The 21735-nt window shown below is 39.4% G+C and overlaps 1 protein-coding gene across 4 annotated transcripts in view; it reads left to right on the top strand.

Annotated features, from left to right (window-relative positions):
- Positions 1-982: 982 nt before the first annotated feature.
- The window catches only part of LOC101822410 (MIA SH3 domain ER export factor 2), an 87446-nt gene continuing 66693 nt past the window's right edge, over positions 983-21735 (top strand). For 3 of the 4 annotated variants that reach the window (XM_040743031.1, XM_040743030.1, XM_040743029.1), the window contains exons 1-4: positions 983-1242; positions 6511-6644; positions 8285-8371; positions 10625-11876. In XM_040743031.1, coding sequence (XP_040598965.1) covers positions 1128-1242; positions 6511-6644; positions 8285-8371; positions 10625-11876 — 1588 coding nt within the window. In that variant the 5' untranslated portion in view covers positions 983-1127. The remainder of the gene's footprint in view (positions 1243-6510; positions 6645-8284; positions 8372-10624; positions 11877-21735) is intronic. The other variant, XM_040743032.1, reaches the window with a different exon arrangement.

Below are 21735 nucleotides of genomic sequence, written 5' to 3'. Positions count from 1 at the left end.
TAACTGTTATTCTAATTATGGCTTCATAGTAATACTGAAGATTTTTTAAGATACCAAAAGGAATAGTTTTTCTGATAATCATATTTCAAAATCATACTTTTAACATGTATTAATAGTGTTTTGTATGACTATATACCTTCTCCTTTTCAATATCATGTGCACATCAGTTGTTTCCAATTTAATTTCTATATTTGAAACTTTTTTTGCAAAGGAGTAAATTCATTTTGGATTATGCATTTAACTTTTAAAATTACATTTCTTTATTACACTCTCTGCTGTGTCTCTGTCTCTGTTTCTGTCTCTCACTCTCTCTTTCTCTGTGTGTGTGTATGTGTGTGTGTGTGTGTGTATGTATGAGTATAGATCAGACTACTACTTGTGGGAATCCATTCTGTCCTTCTACCCAGGTAATATTAAACTCCGGTCATCAGCCTTCATGGTGAATGCATTTATTCACTGCATTATTCACTTATTTTTCTGGCTATACTATACCTTCTCTTTTGAAGATAGAAATTGCGGGCGTTGGTGGCGCACGCCTTTAAGACCAGCACTTGGAGGCAGAGGCAGGCGGATCTCTGTGAGTTCGAGACCAGTCTGGTCTACAAGAGCAAGTTCCAGGACAGCCTCCAAAGCCACAGAGAAACCCTGTCTCAAAAAAAAAAAAAAAAAAAAAAAGAAAGAAAAAAAAAAAAGAAATGAAGTTAGAAATTGCATGCAGTAAATATTTGGTTTTGTACTTGCTGACTGATCTGCCTGAAGACAATGGTAGAGATTAACTACCTCTCTGTGGTGGCTTTAAAAACTGTCCTGCTGAGCAAAGGTGCCTTTAAGTGAGTCAGTTTCACATGGGCTACTTTATAAAACATTAGTCCAACTAAAAATCCCCGTTAATTATTAAGCCCTTCTGTATTATCTGGCTAACAGACACTGCAGGTTAAGACCAGAGAGTGTTAATTCCTGAAGCTAAGCCATTACACCGACAAGTAAATGTAGCTAAAGAGGAACTGAAAATTACTCAATCTCTTCCTCTTAAACTACCGAAGAGAATATCTGCTGTTTTGCTGGCATGTCTGTGACCTAACAAGCATTTTAATGCTTGTTTAGGATTCCTGGTGTCTTGTCTAACCATGGCGGAGATTAGTGTTGGAAGAACCCTTCTTTTGGTTATTTCTCTGGTCAAGTGTCTGGAAGGTACGGAGCTGCTGGCACACCTCAAAAAGTGTGGTGACTTGGAATGTGAAAGTAAGTTTTCGTCTTCGTTTTTTTACATTGAGTTCTAAAATTACACTAAATATTACTGTGAACCTGTATGATGAAATCAACAATAATAATATTGAGAAATAGTTGAATTACAAACTACAGCTTGATATGAAAAAGGAATTCTAGAAGCAAAACATTTTGTGACAGCATTATTATAAATTTAACATAGAAGACAAACATAAGACTGATATAGAAATGTGTCAGAAATGGTATTCATCCATGTATCAAAAACTAATAAAAAATAAAACTTTTACTCTTTTTTTAAAAGATAAGTTGAGTTGCTTAAGAAGATAGCAGGCAGTTTGGTAATTCACTATTTATGAAGTTTCTACATTTTAGTTCCTATTTCACAATCAGGACTTTCTGATTCTCGTGAGTTTTCCCAAAAATGTTTTTATTTCAAACATCATGATTTAGTTGGCTAACAAATGTTAATCACTTGTGTTAATTTGTTATGTAAAAATGCCAAAATAAATGTTCCAATATAGATATATATGATTTATAACATTCTATTTTAAATGTTCTTGCATTTCTCTGATGAGAAATTAATTTCTACTTTGTTGTTTAAGAACTTACATTTAAAATTTTATTTTGTATATGGGTATTTTGCTTACAGGTATGTATGTATGTATGTATGTATGCATGCATGTAATATACAACATATGTGCATAGTGATCCAAAAGAGGGCATTGGATTCCCGGGCACTTAAATTGCAGACAGTTAAATGACCTGCCATGTGGGTGCTGAGAGCTGAACCTGAACTTAAGTTTTTTTTTTTTTATCCATATGATGATACAGAATAATTTTATCCTGTTTAGTATAGTGGCACACAGCTTTAGTCCCAGCACTCAGGAGGCAGAAGCAGCGAATCTCTAGTCCCAGCTTGTTCCACATAGTGAGTTCTTCAAAAGTTTCAAAATAAAAGAATAGCAAAAACAGAAAAAGAAAATATTGTATCTTCATCTTAGATGTTGAAAATAAGTTCTGTCTTTCCCACATGAAAGCTATTTCTAATTTTGTAAAATGTAAATTAAAATACAAAGTATAATCATATAAAACAAAAAATTGCTAACATATATATAGGAAAGATTTCCTTACCTCTATTCTACGTGTAAAGGCACTGGGTATGTGCTTGGTTCCCTCAGAGGTCAGAGAAGGTTCTGACTCCACTGACTGGAGTCATAGATGGCCACAAGCCAGGGTTTGGATGCTGGGAATTGAACGGAGGTGCTCTAGGAGAGCAGCCAGTGCTCCCATGTTCTCAGCCGTCTCTCCAGCCCCAGTCATTTTATTTATTTATTTTGTGTGTAGTCTTGGCTGTCCTGGAACGCACAATGTAGACCAGGCTGGCCTCAATCTCAGAGACCCATCTGCCTCTCTCTGCCTCCTAAGTACTGGGGTTTAAGGCTTGCACCACCACTGCCTGGCCTGGGCAGTAATATTTTTTCTTTTCTTTCTGTCTTTCTTTCTTTTTTCTTTTTTTTTTTTTGAGACAGGGTTTCTTTGTATTGTTTTGGAGGCTGTCCTGGAACTCTGTAGACCAGGCTGGCCTTGAACTCACAGAGATCCACCTGCCTCTGCCTCCTGAGTGCTGGGATTAAAGGCGTGCTCTACCCCGCCTGGGTAGTAATATTTTTATGAATAAAACTTTAGTAACCTTTCTCAGAAGTCATTTGAAACATGTTTGCTACATATTTCTTTTTTTTTTCTTTCCTTCCTTTCCCTTTCCTCCTCCTTTTTTTTTTTTTTCTTGAGGCAGTTTCTATACATAGTCCTGGGTGTTCTGGAACTCTCTGTGTACACCAGGTTGGGCTTAAACTCATAGAGATCTGCCTGTATCTGCCTCCCAAGTTGCTGGGATTAAAGTGTTGTGCCTCTAGTCCCTACCAACTACATGGAATTTTATAATAAAGATCCTTTAATTTTTCTCTAATAACGGCATGTTACATTTTAATAGTGTTTTATTTATCCTTTGGCAATTTCATTCATTTATACAATGTGTTTTTGATAATGTCTAGCCCATAATCCCATTTCCAACTCTACCTGCAGCCTCTGCAGCATCCTCTGTTCAAATTCATTTTCTCTTTTTTAATTTTTTAAAGAAAGTTCTTCTTAAAAACGCCTTTAATCTCAGTACTCCTGGAGGCAGAGGGGCCAGTCTGGTCTACAGAGCGAGTTTCAGGACAGCCTCTAAAACAATACAGAGAAATCCTGTCTTGAAAAACAAAAACAAAACAAAAAAACCAAAAACAACAAAAAAAGTTTATCCATTTTATTTTACGTGTGTTTTCTGCATACTACTTGCATGCCTGGGGCTGACAGAGGTCAGATGAGGGCATGGAATCCCCTGGAATTGGTGTTACCGATTGTTGTGAACCACCGTGTGTGTGTGTGTGTGTGTGTGTGTGTGTGTGTGTGTGTGTGTGTGTGTGTGTGTGTGTGTGGCCATCCATCCGAGCATGCACAACCTTCCAGCGGCCACACCCCTGAAGAAAAATGACTCTTCCCCCAGAAGTCATGGACTCGGTAGCTCCTCAACTGGCAGGTGGGGTTCGTGAGCCCCCTACTCTGTTGTGGGCTGTCAATGGCTTCATCTTATCCAGGTCTTTGGCAGGCTACAACAATTGCTGTGACTTTGTGAGTGTCACAGCCACATCACATCCAGAAGATGGCATTTCAAAAAGCTAAAGATGATCAGCTTAAATGTAAAAATTTCCCAAGTGATATTTTTATGCATAGTCCTTTTTTTCTTAACCTCTTGGAAAAGTCATTCAATATGTAGAGACCACGGTGCTTTACAGTGACAATTCCACTTCGAGTTATATCAGCACTTTAATATCTTTAGAGTCCAATGGGAATTCAAGTTCACAGTAATTTATAATGCTACTTTGACTCTTATTGAGGGACTTAATCAGTACACTTTTAAATTTTACACATTAGTACCGTAATAGTTATATGATATGTATGTAACTTTAGACACTGATGGTCTGAAGCAAGCATACGTGATATACTCAAGAGTTATTGAGGGCTTACTATGTCTCTAGGTTATGTTTTTAATACAGTGTGTCTTAAAGGTAACAAAGTGCAATGCCAACTGTTTTTTACTCTGTAGGAATAGTCATTTCATTTAATAATGACAACACAGATCAAGGTGAAACAATAGGGATATCAAATTGTAAGGATAGCAGGTAATGCTACAGTTCAGACTCAGAGAGGAAGCAAGGTATGAGCTAAGCAAGAAGAGAGATGGGCTTTTTTTCTGGACAGAGGGAAGATAGATACTTAGGATAAGGAAGGTGATGTAAGTGAAGTCTCAGGATAAATCTAGCCAACCAGAGCCTTAGCTAGCCCCCTAAGCCTTGGCTAAAGGCTCACTTGTCAGAACGAAATGGGGTTGTTTACCTTATAGACGTGCACTGAGGACTTAACAGAATGAAAATATAATGCTTAGGAATGTAAAGATACCAGAAAGAAAGCCAGCATCCTACACACAGCATCCTCAGTGGTGACTCCTCTGAGTACAACAAGCTGGAGTGTAGCCCTGAATTTGTGCAAACAGGAGAGATTGCTTAAAATAGGGAAGGGCACAGGCTTCAGAGATGGATCTGTAGTTAAGAGTGCTTACTGCTCTTGCATAGGACCTGGGTTCAGTTCCCAGCACCCACATGGCAGCCTACAACTACCTATAGATCCCATTCTAGTGGATCTAGTAACTTCTCTGACCTTTGCGAGCACCAGGCACACACTTGTGGTGCATAGACATGCATGCAAGTGAAACACTCAAACACACAAAATAAAATAAATAGAAACATCTTTAAGACATAAAACACAACAAGGAAGGGAGAGCCTGTGCGATGACTCAGCGGGTATAGGCACTTGTCGCCAAGCCTGACAACCTGATTTGACAACCAGGATCCACAGGATATATGGAGAGAACTGACTCCCAAAAGTTGTACTCTGACCTCTATATGTACATACACACACACACACACACACACACACACACACACACACACACACGGGATCAGGTTGTAAATAATCTTTAATACTGTGCCAAAAAATCTGGGCTTGAATCTATATGTAGTGAAAAGTTTATTTTGGTTTTTGAGATCATAATATCAGTAAATTAGCATTTCAAACTTTGTTATTGTTGTTGTTATTATAGAACTAGCCTGTGTAGTTTTTTTTTTTTTCTAAGACTGTCCTGGAACTTGCTCAGTAGACCAGGCTGGCCTTGAACTCACAGAGATCCGCCTGCCTCTGCCTCCCGAGTGCTGGGATTAAAGGCATACGCCACCAATGTTTGGCACCTGTGTAGTTTGAATGTAATTGTGCCTCATAAGCTCATAGAGAGTGGCACTATTAGGAGACACAACTTTGTTGGAGTGGATATGGCCACTGTGGGGGTGACTTTGAGATTTCTTTCTTTTTTATTTACTTTTCAGTTTAAATTTAGTTTAGAAACAAGGTTGCTTCACAAGTCAGTTCCGGGTCCCTCTACCTTTCCCTCCCCTCCTCCTGTCCCCCCCCCTACTTTGAGATTTCTTATGCTCAAGATACCACCTAGTGTCACAGAACCATGTGTGCCTATACACCATGACCCCAACCACGATGATAATGGACTGAACCTCTGAACTATAAGCCACCCCAATTAAATGTTTTCCTTATAAGAGTTGCTGTGGTGGTCATGGTATATCTTTACAGCAATAGAAATCCTAACTAAGATGTAGCCCAGATTCTTGAAATCCTCCTGCCTCAGCTTCGTGAGTGCTAGGAACTATTAGGCCCAGTTATCATTTCATAATTTAAAGGATGAGCTGGGTAGTGGTGGTGCATTCCTTTAATCCCAGCACTCAGGAGGCAGAGGCAGGTGGATCTCTGTGAGTTTGAGGCCAGCCTGGTCTACAGAGCTGTTTCTGGGACTGCCAGACCTGTTACACAGAGAAACCCCGTCTCGAAAAACCAAACCAAACCAAACCAAACAAACAAAAAAGACCAAACAATAAAAAAAAAAAAGCAAACAAAATCCAAAAGCAAACATAATACTAAAAGAATGGATTGAAGGAAGGCAAAATGGACGGAAGAGTCAAGTCTAGTGGCATGTATCTATGATCTCAGCACTTGGGCGAAGTGGAAGCAGGAAGATTTTAAGTTTGAGGTCAGTAGGACACATAGCAAGACCTTGTCTGTAAGGTAAATGAGAAGCAATAACATTTCAAAGTGTGTGTTTTTCTTTGTGTGTCTATGTAGCTTTAATCAGCAGAGTCTTAGCCCTGAGAGATCACACAGGACCTGACTGCCGGTACCTGAACTTCACTGAGGGCGAAGAGATATCTGTTTATGTCAAACTTGCAGGAGAGAGAGAAGATCTGTGGGCGGGAAGCGTAAGTATGTAGTTTTAAGAACTGAATGCAGAATAAATGACCAGTTTGCACAAAGATACTCACTGTGAAACTTGCTGTATAAATGTTAAAACCCTCATCATATTTAAGCGAGCAAACAAACAAAAAGTGATTGCATGCATGCCTTTTATCCAAGCACTTGGTACAAGGCTAGCCTGGTCTACATAGCAACTTCCAGATCAGTCAGGGCTCAAAAAAAAATCACAAACATTTCTGAAAAAAAATCTAAAATTTCTGTAAAAGAAGTTTTTAGGAAATCAGCTTGAGACAAAGGACTAAAAGTGTGCCTTGAAATTATTTTTACATAATATGCACAGTTTTAAGCTTAGCGTTTGTGCTTACTTAGAAAGTCTTTAGAAGTACTGACTCCTATAATGGCAACCACACCGCTTCTCTGTGCTGTCAGTGACCAAGTTTCAGAAGGACTGAGAAGTTAGTTGATCAGATTTCAAAGTATGTCTGTCTGCACAGAGATGACTGAAGTGTGTTGGAGAAGTCAACAGAAGCTGGTACTCTAGGGAAGTAAGGTATATAAGATCTCATGGAAAACAAAAGAATAACTTCGAGATCCTTTTATTTGGCCAAACTAAAAGCAGCCCAAACTATCTCTGAGGATAATAACTACTGTTGTTGGTTGAAAAGATTTGTATCTCTGATGTGTATTATGTTGTGTAATAACGGCATGCACTGGTAGATGAGTTTACTTCCAAGCTCAACAGATATGACCAATCTGGTAGAGTCTCACAGAGTTCCCATGTCGTGTATGTATCAGGGTCTTCCCCAATGCAGTCTCTATGCTCACTGTCGGAATGAACAGTTTCATGTAGCCCAGGTCATCCATAAACTCCCCATGTGCTGATGTTGCCGGCGTACAACACCATACCCATCTGAGGGCATGGACTATCTGAAACTTTCCTCTTTGTACCAGGGCATGTGTAGCCTGCCTTTGCCACTGGCCAGATATGCTTTCTGCTCTACAGCTTCCAGGACACCTTACCACTTAGAATGGCTTTAAAAAAAAAACCAGTTTGTGTTTTGAATGCATCACAGAAATCTGTGCAGGTATAAGAAAATGACAGAGTATAAGTCATAAGAGGCTAAGAAAGCAACCTTTTTGGTTTGTTTACCAAGTGTGAAAATAGTAATTCTACACAAAATACTGTTTAATGGATAAAACTCTGGGTGAAATCTCAGTTGCTTTTAGTTTGGTCCATTACATGCTTAGTCTAATTGCTTCTCTACCTTTTTGCTAAGATGAAGTAGAGATGGATGGCCTGTACCTAATAACCATTTAAGGACTCACTAGGTCATTAGGCCCTTAAGCTAATATTATTCCATCAAATAACAAAAAACATAAGGCCTCAGTCATGTTGTTTGATTGCTGTGAGTTTGTTCGGCATCGGGGCATGAACCCAGGGCCCTGTGCACGCTAAGCAAGCACTCTATACCACTTCATTGGCTTCCCGGTCCCCACTAATGATTTTTAGGTGGCGTTTGATAGCCAATTAATGCTTTGTGATTTAATGTAGCTCACAGCCAAGGTCACGGGGCAAAGTGGGACTCAGTAGTTATTCCTGCTTCAACCACTTTTCCTTTATAGCCTTTATTCTTTGCTTTGATAGAAAGGAAAGGACTTTGGATTTTTTCCCAGAGATGCAGTCCAGATTGAAGAGGTATTCATATCTGAAGAAGTCGAAATGCCAACTAAAGTGAGTAAACTCATCCTCACCTATTAATTGAATTTAAAAAATTCTTGGCAAAATGGCTTCCTGGAATAAATGTTCATTGGTTGTGTACCTCATTTAGTGACTGTAAGGAATTATTATTAAGAACTTGTTCTTGGCACGGTTTGGGTATGTGAATACAATGAGATAAAACAGGATTGATGGCAGCTAAAGACTTTGGTTTCTGAGCAATTAACAGGACAATAGAGTACAGTGGCTTAAAGAGTGAATTCTGGATGGGCAGTGGCGGTGCACGCCTTTAATTCCAAATCATGTTAAGCTTGGTAATTAATGGAGCTGGAGAGATGGCTCTAGGGTTAAGAATACTGGCTGCTCTTCCAGAGGACTCAGGTTCAATTCTCAGCACACACATGACAGCTCACGCTTGTCTGTTACAGGGGACCTGATACCCTCACACCAGCGCACATAAAATTAAACAAATTATATATATTAAATACATATAATATATAATTATTCAGAGACACAACACACTCTAAATAAAATAAATAATTAAGGAAAAGGAAATATATAATAGTAAATACATAACAATGGAAAAGGAATCAGAAAGTGATATTTAAAATATATAGATTAGACTTGCCAATTTAATTCACGTTCCAGGTTTTGCCACAAAAGAGTAAGGTCATCGTGAAATAAGGCTTTTGCCTCCACAAGCTGTCTATTGTTGGCACTGGGATTAGCTGTCTACTTCCTGCCGGACTCTTGGCCTTGTCACTTGTATCTGTTCACAGTGTCTGTAGCACATTCTATTCTCTGTATTTCCACTCTGGTAGACCTCTTCCAAGGCATCGCTATCCCTTTTATTATTATTATTATTATTATCATCCTTTATGTGCATGATGAGGGAAGAGTCATTGCCATGGGCCTGTGGAGGACAACTTTGAGGAGTGCCTTTGCACCTTTATAGCACCCACTCCCCTGGTAATGCTAAAAGTTTTTATCCATTCACACTGCCCTCATGGCCTAATCACTTCCCACGAGGGTCCATCTCCTAAAACTGCTGCAATTAGTTTCCTATATGTGCTTTTGGGGGAAGCACATCTAAGCCCTGAAATCACTGCACAAATGGGTGCATTCACTTAGTACACTCTTAGGAGGTGTCAGATTTTGTAGCTCCTACATATATGCCTTCTCATCAGAACTTATTTGTGGAACATACTCAAACCATTAATAATCTGTGCGTCTCAACTATTTGGTAACAAATAAAGCATACTCTAAGAGTTTTCATTTAAGCTTTACCATTAATCCTTAGAAGTCAGTTTTTTTTTTCTGAGACAAGGTTTTTTTTTCTGTATTGCTTTGGAGTCTGTCCTGGAACTTGTTCTGTAGACTAGGCTGGCCTTGAACTCACAGAGATCCTCTTGCCTCTACCACCCCTCCCCCCAGAGTGTTTGGATTAAAGGTGTGTGCCACCACTGCCTGGCAGGGAGTCATTTGTGATACCTGTGTTTGAGATTCAGAGACTGAGGTTTTGCTCCGGGGTCAGTCTTTTACTTTATTTCATTTTTTTAAAGATTTGTTTATTTATTATGCATACCTCAGAATGAATTGTAGAACTTTATTTCATTTTTGAAATAGTCTTATTTACTTGTCTGTGTGAGTATATGCCACATGTTCGGGTACACAAGGAGGCAAGAGGAGGGTATTGGATTCCTTGGAACTGTAGGTCCTGAAAACTTTTCTTTTTTTAAGATTTATTTATTTAGTATAGTGATCTGTCTCTGCATGTATCCCTGCAGGCCAGAAGAGGGCACCAGATATCATTGTAGATGGTTGTGAGTCACCATGTGGTTGCTGGGAATTGATCCGAGGACCTCTGGAAGAACAGTCAGTGCTCTTAACTTCTGAGCCATCTCTCCAGCCCCTTGTTTTGTTTTCAAGATAGGGTTTCCCTATGTAGCTCTGGCTATCCTGGAACTCAGAGATCCGTCTGCCTCTGCCTCCTGAGTGCCGGGATTAAAAGCGTGCACCACCATTGGCTGGCTGCAGCAAGTCTTCTTAGCTGCTGAGCCATCTTTCTACTCCAAGATGAAGTCTTTCTATATAGACTTCTATAGCTATATATAGACTTCTATATAGCTAGCCTCAATTTCCCCAATCCTCCTGACTCAGTCTCCAAAATACTGGATTTATAGGAGTGAAACGGCACACCTGGCTACAGTCTGCTATCTTAAAACGTTTAAGGAGATTCATTTATGACCTTTTTTTTTTGTCTTTTAGGAATCTGACTTTCTTTGTCTGCTTGGAGAAGGCTACATATTTGGAAGTGAACATAGTGAGTTAAATAGCGATGATAATGGAAATATGTACCCATCTGAAGAAGATGAAGACCAAGAATATAATATATATGAAAGTGATTTTCAGCTGGAGCCTGACTTTTATTCAGCTTCTGAAGGGGCTTTGTTTGAAGACCAAATTTCAGCCTCAGAAGCTCGTGAAGAGTTCAGGGTTTCCAATGAGTCTGAGGACTGGGAAGAGGCTGGACGTGCGGGCAGTGGGGAGCAGGGTTACACTCCTGACCTAGACCATGTCTTGCCATCCCTAAGAACGTCTGAGATGCAAGGATGGTTAGGAGTGGGGAAAGAAGAAGCTGAAGAAAAGGCTTTTGAAGCACATACTGAACCCATACAAGGAAGCTCATTTCAGAGTAGAAAATTAGCAGTGGAAGAGAATGAGCCAGAGAAATTAAACAATGGTGAACCCCAAATGGAACTTGAGCAAGACTCAAAATCACAGTTTGATTCAGAGACACCAGAATTCAGTCCAGTGCCAGAGGAGCAGTACGAACTAGTGTCTGAGTCAGAGGACATCCTCAAGCCTCCGGCCACTGGCTGGTTTGATAGTGGATTTGCAAGTTTTTTGGGTTTTGGAGAGGAGGACACGGTGCATGAGTTATTGTCCAAAGAAAGCAATTCGCCATTACAAGATGTTCCCAATTCTGTTTCACCCGATGAAGAAGCCCCAGCTCCAAGCAGAGAAATATCAACAGACAAGGAGGATACAGTCATTAATGACAACTCAATTCCCAGTCCGTCTTGGTTTGACTTTAGTTTTGGTATGCTAGGCCTCGCATATGCTGATGAAGACAAAACCATTTCAAATAATGACCAGGAGAAGCGAGAAGATGGTGAGGTTGATAACCACGAACATCCTATAGCAAATGACTTTGACCCCAGAAAGGAACAAGAAAGGAGAATGATAACACTCATGGAAACAGAAGATCAGGTAGGTAAGGAAAGAGCCCTGGAGAAGACAGATAATTCCAATTCTATGCAGTACCTGAAGAAGTTCTTCTATAACCCTTGGAGTTTCCAGAGTCTCCCAGAGGACACAGAGCTACCATTTCCCACACAGATGCAGGATCAAGCGAATAGCGTTGAAAATGACGAAACTGAAACACTCTCCACTGAAAATTCTGCTGCAGAGAGCATGAAAGATCCCGTGGTGCTGGAGGACAGAGACAGCCTGTCAGGTTGGTATGAGAAGACTTACAGCATAGTCATTAATTTATTTCCATAAGTACCCATCGGATGAAAAGGTTCATGTTTGCCCTGGGGAGATGGCTCAGTGGATGAAGTGCCTGCTGTGTAAGCATGAGGAGGACTTTGGATTCTCCCCAGAAAGATAGATGAAGAGCAGGGCGGGCATGGGGGCCAGTTGCAAACTCAGCACCCAGAAGGCAGAGGCAGAGGAATACAGGGGCAAGCTGGCTGGCTAGACTAGCTGGAACTGTCAAGTTCCAACTTCAGTGAGAGACCCTGCTTCAGTAAGTAGGATGCAGAGCAACTGAGGTGGACAGAAGATGCTCACTCCGGTCTCCACATGCGCACACTCACACATACCCAAATGCCCACACGCTCTGTTTGTTTACTTAATTCATTCTTCTCTCATATATTAATTACATCCTGACCTTAGTTTCCCCTCCCTCCCACCTAACCTCCTCTTTCTCCCCCAGATCTACTCCTCCTCCATTTCTCTTAAAAAAAAAAAAAAAAAGAGCAGACCTTCCAGGGATGTCAACTGAACATGACATAACAAGTTACAATAAGACTAGGCAAACCTCTTATCAAGGCTGGATGAGGTGACCCAGTAGTGGGAAAAGGGTCCCAAATGCAGGCAAAATAGTCAGAGACACCCTTGCACACACAGCCACTGTTAGGAGTCCCACAAGAACACTATCCCACACAGCCATAGCATACATTCAGAGGGCCTAGCTCAGACCCGTGCAGAGTCTGTGACTGTTGCTTTAGTCTCTGTGAACACCTATGAGCCCTGCTTAGTTGATTCTGTAGGCCACATACACACTCTAAAAGAAAAAAAGCCCATGTTTTTTAGAACTATTTTTTTTCATTTAGAAACAATTATTTTACATATCAAACCCCCTGCCCCCAATCCCTCCCATCCTCCCATGCCCCCTACCAACCCTCCCAATCTCTCCCTTCCTCAAGGATAGTGAGGCCTTCCATGGGGGATCATCAAAGTCTGTTATATCATTTGGGGGAGGGCCTAGGCCCTCCTCCGTGTATCTGGGCTGAAATAGTATCTCTCCATATGTAATGAGCTCCCAAAGTCCATATGTGCACTAGGAATAAATACTGTTTCTACTGTTAGAGGTCCTATAGACTGCCCAGACATCCTTACTGGCACCCACATTCAGAGGGTTTGGTTCAGTCCGGCTGGGGTCCGTGAGCTCCCACTTGGTTAGGTCAGCTGTTCCTGTGGGTGTCTCCAGTATGGTCTTGACTCCTTTGCTCATCCCTCCTCCTTCTCTACAACTGGATTCCAGGAGTTTGGCTCAGTGCTTAGTTGTGGATGTCTGCTTCTGCTTCCATCAGCTACTGGATGAAGGCTCTAGGATGTCAATTAAGGTAGTCATCAATCTCATTATAGGGGAAGGGGAATCAAAGGCCATCTCTCCACTACTGCCTAAATTCTTAGCTGGGGGTCATCTTTGTGGATCTCTGAATATTTCCCTAGTGCCATATTTTTTTCTTTAAGTGTATACTGGCCTCCTCTATTAAGATATCTCTTTTCTTGCTCTCCTCTATTCCTCCCAACTCAGGTTTCCTGATCCCTCTTGTTCTCCTCTCTCCTCTTCTCCCCTTCTCTTTTTCCTACCTCCCGCTCCTCTCCCACCATGCTCCCAATTTGCTCAGGAGATCTTGTCCCTTACCCCTTCTTCGGGGGACCATGTGTTTCTCTTAGGGTTCTCTCTGTTTCCTAGTTTCTCTGGTGGTGTGGATTGTAGACTGGTAGTCCTTTCTTCTAGGTCTAATATCCATGTATGAGTGAGTACATATGATGCTCGTCTTTCTGTGACTGGGATACCTCACTCAGCATGGTTTCTTCCCATTCCATTCATTTGCCTGCAAATTTCAAGATTTCATTGTTTTTTTTTTCTGCTGAGTAGTACTTCGTTGTGTAAATGTACCACATTTTCTCCATCCACTGTTCAGTTGAGGGACATCTAGGATGCTTCCAGGTTCTGGCTATTACAAACAATGCTGCTATTAACATAGTTGAACAGATGTCCTTGTTGTATGAATGTGCATCCTTTGGGTATATGCTCAAGAGTGGAAATGCTGGATCATGAGGTACACTGATTCCCATTTTCCTGAGGAATCTCCATATTGATTTCCAAAGTGGTTATACAAGTTGGCACTCCCATCAGCAATGGAGGAATGTACCCCTTTCTCTACATTCTCTTCAGCGTAAACTGTCAGTGGTGTTTTTGATTTTAGCCATTCTGGCCTGTGTAAGATGGTATCTCAGAGTTGTTTTGATTTGCATTTCCCTAATGGCTAAGGAACGTGAGCTCTTTTCTTAAGTGTCTTTCAGTCATCTTAGATTCCTCTATTGATAATTCTCTATTTAGTTCTGTACCCCACTTTTTAATCGGATTGTTTGGTGTTTTGGTGACTAGCTTCTTGAGTTCTTTGTATATTTAGGAAATCAGCCCTCTGTCAAATGTAGGGTTGGTGAAGATCTTTTTCCATTCTGTGGGCTGCCGTTTTGTCTTGTTGACTATGTCCTTTGCCTTACAGAAGTTTCTCAGTTTCAGGAGGTCCCATTTATTAATTGTCGATCTCAGTGTCTGTGCTACTGGTGTTATGTTCAGGAAGCAGTCTCCTGTACCAATTCGTTGAAGGGTACCTCCCACTTTCCCTTCTAAGAGATTAGGTGTGGCCGGATTTATGGTGAGGTCTTTGATCCATTTGGACTTAAGTTTTGTGCATGGCTATAGACATGGATCTATCTGCAGTCTTCTACATGTCAGCATCCAGTTATGCCAGCACCATTTGTTGAAGATGCTTTCTTTTTTCCATTGTATATTTTTAGCTTCTTTGTCAAAAATCAGGTGTTCATAGGTTTGTGGGTTAATATCTGGATCTTCAGTTCAATTCTATTGGCTTGTCTATTTTTATGCCAATACCAAGCTGTTTTCAGGACTATAGCTCTATAATAGAGCTTGAAGTCAGGGATGGCGCTGCCTCCAGAAGTTGGAAACAGGGTTGTTTCGGCTATTCTGAGTTTTTTGTTTTTCCATATAAAGTTGATTATTGTTCCTTCAATATCTGTGAAGAATTGTGCTGGGATTTTGATGGGGATTATATTAAATCTGTAGATTGCTTTTGGCAAGATTGCCACTTTTTCTATGTTGATCTTACCTACCCAAGAGCATGGGAAATCTTTCCATTTTCTGGTATCTTCTTTATTTCTTTAAAGACTCAAAGTTCTTGACATAAAAGTCTTTCACCTGTTTGGTTAGCGTTATCCCAAGATATTTTATATTGTTTGTGGCAATTGTAAAGGATGATGTTTCTCTGACTTCTTTTTCAGCCCATTTATCATTTGTATATAGTAGGGCTACTGAGTTTTTGAGTTAATCTTGTATCTTGCCACTTTGCTGAAGGTGCTTACCACCTGTATGAGTTCTCTGGTAGAATTTTTCGGGTCACTCATGTAAACTATCATATCATCTGCCAATAGTGAAAGTTTGACTTCTTCATTTCCAATTTGTATCCTCTTGATCTACTTTTGTTGTCTTATTGCTCTAGCTAGAACTTCAAGGACAATATTGAAGAGATATGGAGAGAGTAGACAGCCTTATCTTGTTCCTGATTTTAGAGGAATTGCATTGATTTTCTCTATATTTAGTTTGATGTTGACTGTTGGTTTGATTTATATTGCTTTTATTATGTTTAAGTATGTTTCTGTTATCCCTGATCTCTCTAAGACCTTTATCATGAAGGGGTGTTGGATTTTGTGAAAGGCTTTTTCAGCATCTAGTGAGATGATCATGTGGTTTTGCTTTCAGTTTGTTTATATGGTGGATTACACTGATGGATTTTCTAATGTTGAACCATTCCTGCATCCCTGGAATGAAGCCTACTTGATCATGGTGGATCATTTTTCTGATGTGTTTTTGGATTCCATTTGCCAGTATATTATTGAGCATTTTTGCATCAATGTTCATGAGGGATATTAGTCTGTAATTCTCTTTCTTAGTTGTGTCTTTGTGTGGCTTGGGTAACAAGGTAATTGAAGCCTTGTAAAAAGAGTTTGGCAATGACCCTTCTGCTTCTATTGTGTGGAACAGTTTAATGAGTATTGATATTAGCTCTTCTTTGAATTTCTGGTAGAATTCTGCACTGAAACCATCTGGCTCTAGGCTTATTTTGGTTGGGAGACTTTTGATGATTGCTTCTATTTCATTAGGGGTTATAGGTCTATTTAAATTGCCTATCTGTTCTTGATTTAATTTTGGTAAGCAATATCTATCCAGAAAATTGTCCATTTCTTTTACAGTTTCGAATTTTGTGGAGTGCAGGTTTTCATAGTATGACCTGATGATTCTCTGTATTTCCTCAGTGTCTGTTGTTATGTTCCCCTTTTCATTTCTGATTTTGTTAATTTGCATGTTCACTCTCTGCCTTTTGGTTAGTTTGGATAATGACTTGTCTATCTTGTTGATTTTCTCAAAGAACCAACTCTTTGTTTCATTAATTCTTTGTATTGTTTTTTTGTTTGTTTGTTTCTACTTTATTGATTGCAGCCCTCAATTTGATTATGTCCTGGCATCTACTTCTCCTGGGTGAGTTTGCTTCTTTTTGTTCTAAAGCTTTCGGTTATGCTGTTAGTTTTCTAGTGTGACTATTCTCCAGTTTCTTCATGTGGGCACTTAGTGCTATGAACTTTTCTCTTAGCACTGCTTTCAAAATGTACCATAAATTTGGGTAGGTTGTGTTTTCATTCTCACTGAATTCTAGGAAGTCTTTAATTGCTTTCTTTATTTCTTCCTTGACCCAGGAATGGTGCAATTGTGCATTGTTCAATTTCCATGAGTTTATAGGGTTTCTGCAATTTGTGTTGTTGTTGAATTATAATTTTAAACCATAGTGATCCGTTGAGGTTTGCTATGTTGCCGAGTATGTGGTCAATTTTAGAGAAGGTTCCATGTGGGACTGAGAAAAAGGTATATTCTTTTGTGTTTGGATGGAATGTTCCATAGGTGTCTGTTAAACACATTTGACCCAAAACTTCTGTTAGTTCCTTTGTTTTTTTGTTAAGTTGTCTGGTGGTCCTGTCTAGTGGTAAGAGTGAGGTGTTAAAGTCTCCTACTATAAGTGTGTGTGGTTTTATGTGTGATTTACATGTTAGTAATGTTTCTTGTACAAATGTGGGTGCCTTTATATTGGCGCACAGATGTTCAGAATTGAGACTTCATCTTGATGGACTTTTCCTGATGAATATGAAATGACCTTCATTTTTTTTATTAATTTTAGTCTGAAGTCTAATTTGTTAGATATTAGGATTGCTACATCAGCTTGTTTCTTGGGTCCATTTAATTGGAAAATCTTTTCCCAACCCTTTATGCCTGTCTTTGAAGTTTAGGTATGTTTCTTGTATGCAGCAAAAGGATGGATTCTATCATTGTTTCTATTTTGTTAGTTTGTATATTTGTATAGGAAGTTAAGACCATCGATATTGAGGTATATTAGTAAGCATTGGTTGTTAATTCTTGTTTGTTTTGGATTTGTTGGTGGTGGGGATATTGTGTGTGGATCCCTCCCCCCTTTTTTTCTTTTTTGTTTGGTAAAGTGGGATTATCTATTGTCTGTGTTTTTGTGAGTGTAAACTTCCTTGGGTTGGAGTTTTCCTTCCAGTACTTTCTGTATTGCTGGATTTGTGGATATGTATTGTTTACATCTGGTTTTGTCATGGAATATATTGTTTTCTCCCCCTATAGTGATTGAAAGCTTTGCTGGGTATACAGTAGTCTGGGCTGACATCCTTGGTTCCTTAGCATTTGTAGAATATGTAGACAGGACCATCTGGCTTTCTGAGTTTCCATTGAGAAGTCAGGTATAATTCTGATAGGTCTGCCTTTATATGTTACATGGCTTTTTTCCTTTTCTCCTCTTAATATTTTTTCTTTATTCTTTAAGTTTGGTGTTTTGAATATTATGTGGTGAGGGGATTTTTTTTTAAATAGTCTAGTCTATTTGGTGTTCTGTAAGCTTCTTGTACTTTCATAGGCATATCCTTCTTTAGGTTGGGAAAGTTTTCTTCTTTGATTTTGTTGAATTTGTTTTCTGTACCTGTGAGTTGTATTTCCTCACCTTCTTCTATACCTATCCTTATGTTTGGCCTCTTCCCGGCGTCCCATATTTCCTGGATATTTTGTGTTAGGGTTTGTTGGACTTAAGATTTTTCTTTGGTTGATGATTCTATTTCCTCTAGTGAGTGTCCAACACCTGAGATTCTCTCTTCCATCTCTTGTATTCTATTGGTTATACTTATATCTGTAGTTCCTTACCATTTACCCAGCTTTTCTATTTCCAGCATTCTCTCATTCTGTGTTTTCTTTTTTGTTTCTTTCAGCTTTCAAGCCTTGAACTGTTTGAATTGTTACCTTCACTTGTTTGAGAGGGCATGGGGGAGTTGGGCCTGGGCAGAACCTAGACTCACTTCAAGCACAGGGCATAGGGGAGCCAAGACTTTTATGTGGTCAGACTCTCAGAACTATTCTTATTGTTTGATTTACTCTGAAACTTATAAAATAAAACCCAAGGAAAAGAATGGTTAGTGATGTCCTGATATTATATGACTATTTTAAGATATTTACAGTATATTTTAACTACCAGAGAACATTATGTAAATAAGTTAAAAATTTAAATAGGGTGAAGGCCTCTTAAAAGTGAAAGCAATTTTCTGCTCTTTCCGTCTTTATTTTCACCATTGTCCCAGAGGTCTTAGTTTTGTTCTTGTTGTTTTGTTTTATTTTTATTTTTGAAGTCTATTTAGTCTTTTTCTCTTATTTCCTAAATAAAATCTTCTTATTATTTTTCTTTGACAAATCTAGTTTATTCAAGATCTGCTGACTTTCCATTCTGCTAGATAAGGTTTTCACTTATTGCTACTCAGTTTTAAGACATTGCCTGTAGAATCATATATAAATGATTTTCTTTGAAACCTAAGTTAAGGACAACTTCAATAATTCAAAATAGTCCAAATTCTTTGGTTTTTGTTTTTGTTTTGAACTGGATTAAAGGTGTGCACTACCACACCCAGCTAGTCTGTATTCTTAAACAATTTTTTTATTCTGTTTGCAGCTGTAGTGCTTCCCTAAGAAGAGCAGTGATAAGGGCTTCTCTAAGTGTACCAGGTCCTAGAGAATCTCAAGCAGGATGGAAAGATGGCTCAGGGGGTAAGAGCACTTGCAGCTCTAGCAGAGGAGCCAAGGTCAGTTCCCAGAATCCATATGGTGCCTCACAATCACCTGTAACTCAAGTTTCTGGGGACACAGTGCTGTTTTCTGGCTTGTGTAGGTTTTAGCTATGTATGTGGCTCACGTGCATGCACGCACACGTATATAAGTAAGCAAAACATTCAGACCCATAAAATAAAAATAAGACACTAAAAAAATATTCAATCACAAATACTGTAAATGGTTTTCCACTTTCTTATTTCTAAGAGTTCATTACAAGGGCCATACAGTGGAAGAATGTCCGAAGACACGTCTTTATTTAGATGCCAATTTTATTAGCCATTTCTATGATTAAAACCACACGGGGTGGGACAGTTGTGGCCATGCATACTTTTAATCCTAGCCCTTAGAGGTAGAGGCGGGTATCTGTGAGTTGGAGGTCAGCCTGATCTACAATAGTGAGTTCCAGGACAATCAGGACTACATACAGAGACCCTGTTTCAAAATAAACAAAAAACAAACAAAAGCAACAACCAAATCACAGAACAAACAAACGACTCCTCCCACATGCGTTGAAAAGTGAAGATGTGAAGTACATGGCTCTCAGCCGCATTCTGATTTGTCTGTGATGAATAGATCAGAAACCCAGAAAAGGCCTGGAGAGATGGCTCAGTGATTAAGAGCACTCAATGTTTTTCTAGGGCTCTGAGTTCAGTTCACAGCACTCACATTGGGCAGCTCACCAATTCCTGCAACTCCAACTATAGGTGGAATGACACTCTTCTCTGGCCTCTTGGAACAATGCATGCATATACACAGGAGAAGGTGCACATACATACACATTAATAGAAATTAGAGAGAAAATATTTTAAAAATCCTCAGAAAATATCGATCAATCATACAGAAATAGCTGATCCTTAGGATGGCACAAAACCTTGACACAGCCCGAAATGCTGAGAACTCGGAAGGAAACACATTTGTATTAGAACCAATAGATTTTCCTGTATTTAAATGAATTTTTTAAAGATTTATTTATTATGTATACAGTGTTCTGTCTGCATGTGTCCCTGCAGGCAGAAAAGGGTACCAGATCTCATTACAGATGGTTGTAAGCCATCATGTGGTTGCTGGGAATTGAACTCAGGACCTCTGGAAGAGCAGTCAGTGCTCTTAACCTCTGAGCCACCTCTCCAGCCCTCAAGAATTGTTAATATCTCAGTATTCGCCAAAATATGAGTCTTCTACTTGCTCACTATTAGCACTGTGTAATATGGATATTTAGACTTAGCTTTTTTTCCCAAATGAGAATGGTGCATGGCCACAAGCACCTAGATTGTTGAGGGCTTTTTGTAAAGGACATTCCCTTGTTCTAAACTTGTTAATCTTCCCAAAAATTGTTTGTGGAAAAGCTGATCAGGGCCATTGGAAAGTAAAGAGACTACAACAAAACAAAACAATATCAAATCTAGAAATATAGATTTAAAAGATTGATACATGGTAAATATGTTCACAATGCATTGAATATATGTATAAAACTGCCAAATATTAAATTTAAAAATATTTTACAGAGAAAAAAAGAATTCATAGAAAATGAAAGTCCCGACAGATTGTGCCTAATCTCCAATAAAATTATTTACTGCTCAACGAGATTGATATATTAAAAAAATTCACAACTTTTTCAAGGTATCCTGAAAAAAAAAATCAGTGTTTCAAGGTATCCTGAAAAAAAATCAGTATTTAAAATTTTATTTATCATTTCATGAAGTAATACTGGGGAATCTTCGAAACAAGAAAGCCTGACATACTGGACATGGTGATGCACCCCTGTAACCCTGGCGGCTGGCAGTTGGGGGCAAGAGGATCAGAAGTTCAAAGCCAAATTGAGCTATATAGTGAGTTCAAACAAATTTAAGGCTAGCCTAGGCTTCATGAGACCTTCTCGCAAAACACCCCAAAAGAAAGAAAGAACAAGGTCCTGAAAATTGGCAAGTAGAAATTGTAACCAGTTTAAATGAACTCTGGTGAAAATTTTGAGAAATTCTTTTTAGTTTCGGGAAGTAGATCTCCAATGTCTACACAAAACAGGGTGTGCTAAAACATACACGAAGTGAAAGCACCGGCCAATCATTTAGTGTGCATGTGTGACCAAAAATTGAACCCAGGACCTCAGTGAGCAAGCACTTTACCATTGAGTCATTTCTCCAACCTTATTTTTACTCACTATTTTAAAATTTAATGACACTTTATTATGTTTTTATTTGTTTGTTGAGACAGGGTGTAACTACATTGTAGTCCTGGCTGTCCTGGAATTCACTCTGTAGACCAGGCTGGCCTCAATTTCACAGAGATCCATCTGCCTCTGCCTCCTAAATGCTGAGACTGTTCCTTTAGTTTTTGTTTTTGAGACAGGGTCCTAGGTTGGCTGAAGTCAGCTGTGAATTTGTCATGCAGCAAAGGCTGTGCTAAAACTCCTGACCCTCCTCCCTTATCCTCCCACGTGAGGGAATGTGTGGCTAGTGCCTTTCCCTGCTGAGCCATCCGACTGGCTTCCCCCATTATTGATTTCCCTGAAATAAACTGATGGCTCTTTTGACCTGACATGGGCGTAACTATATGACAC

The sequence above is a fragment of the Mesocricetus auratus genome, unplaced genomic scaffold (genome assembly GCF_017639785.1).
Source record: "Mesocricetus auratus isolate SY011 unplaced genomic scaffold, BCM_Maur_2.0 Super-Scaffold_15014, whole genome shotgun sequence".
In the NCBI taxonomy this organism is placed as follows: Eukaryota; Metazoa; Chordata; class Mammalia; order Rodentia; family Cricetidae; genus Mesocricetus; species Mesocricetus auratus.
This window is presented reverse-complemented; position numbering and strand designations above follow the sequence as displayed.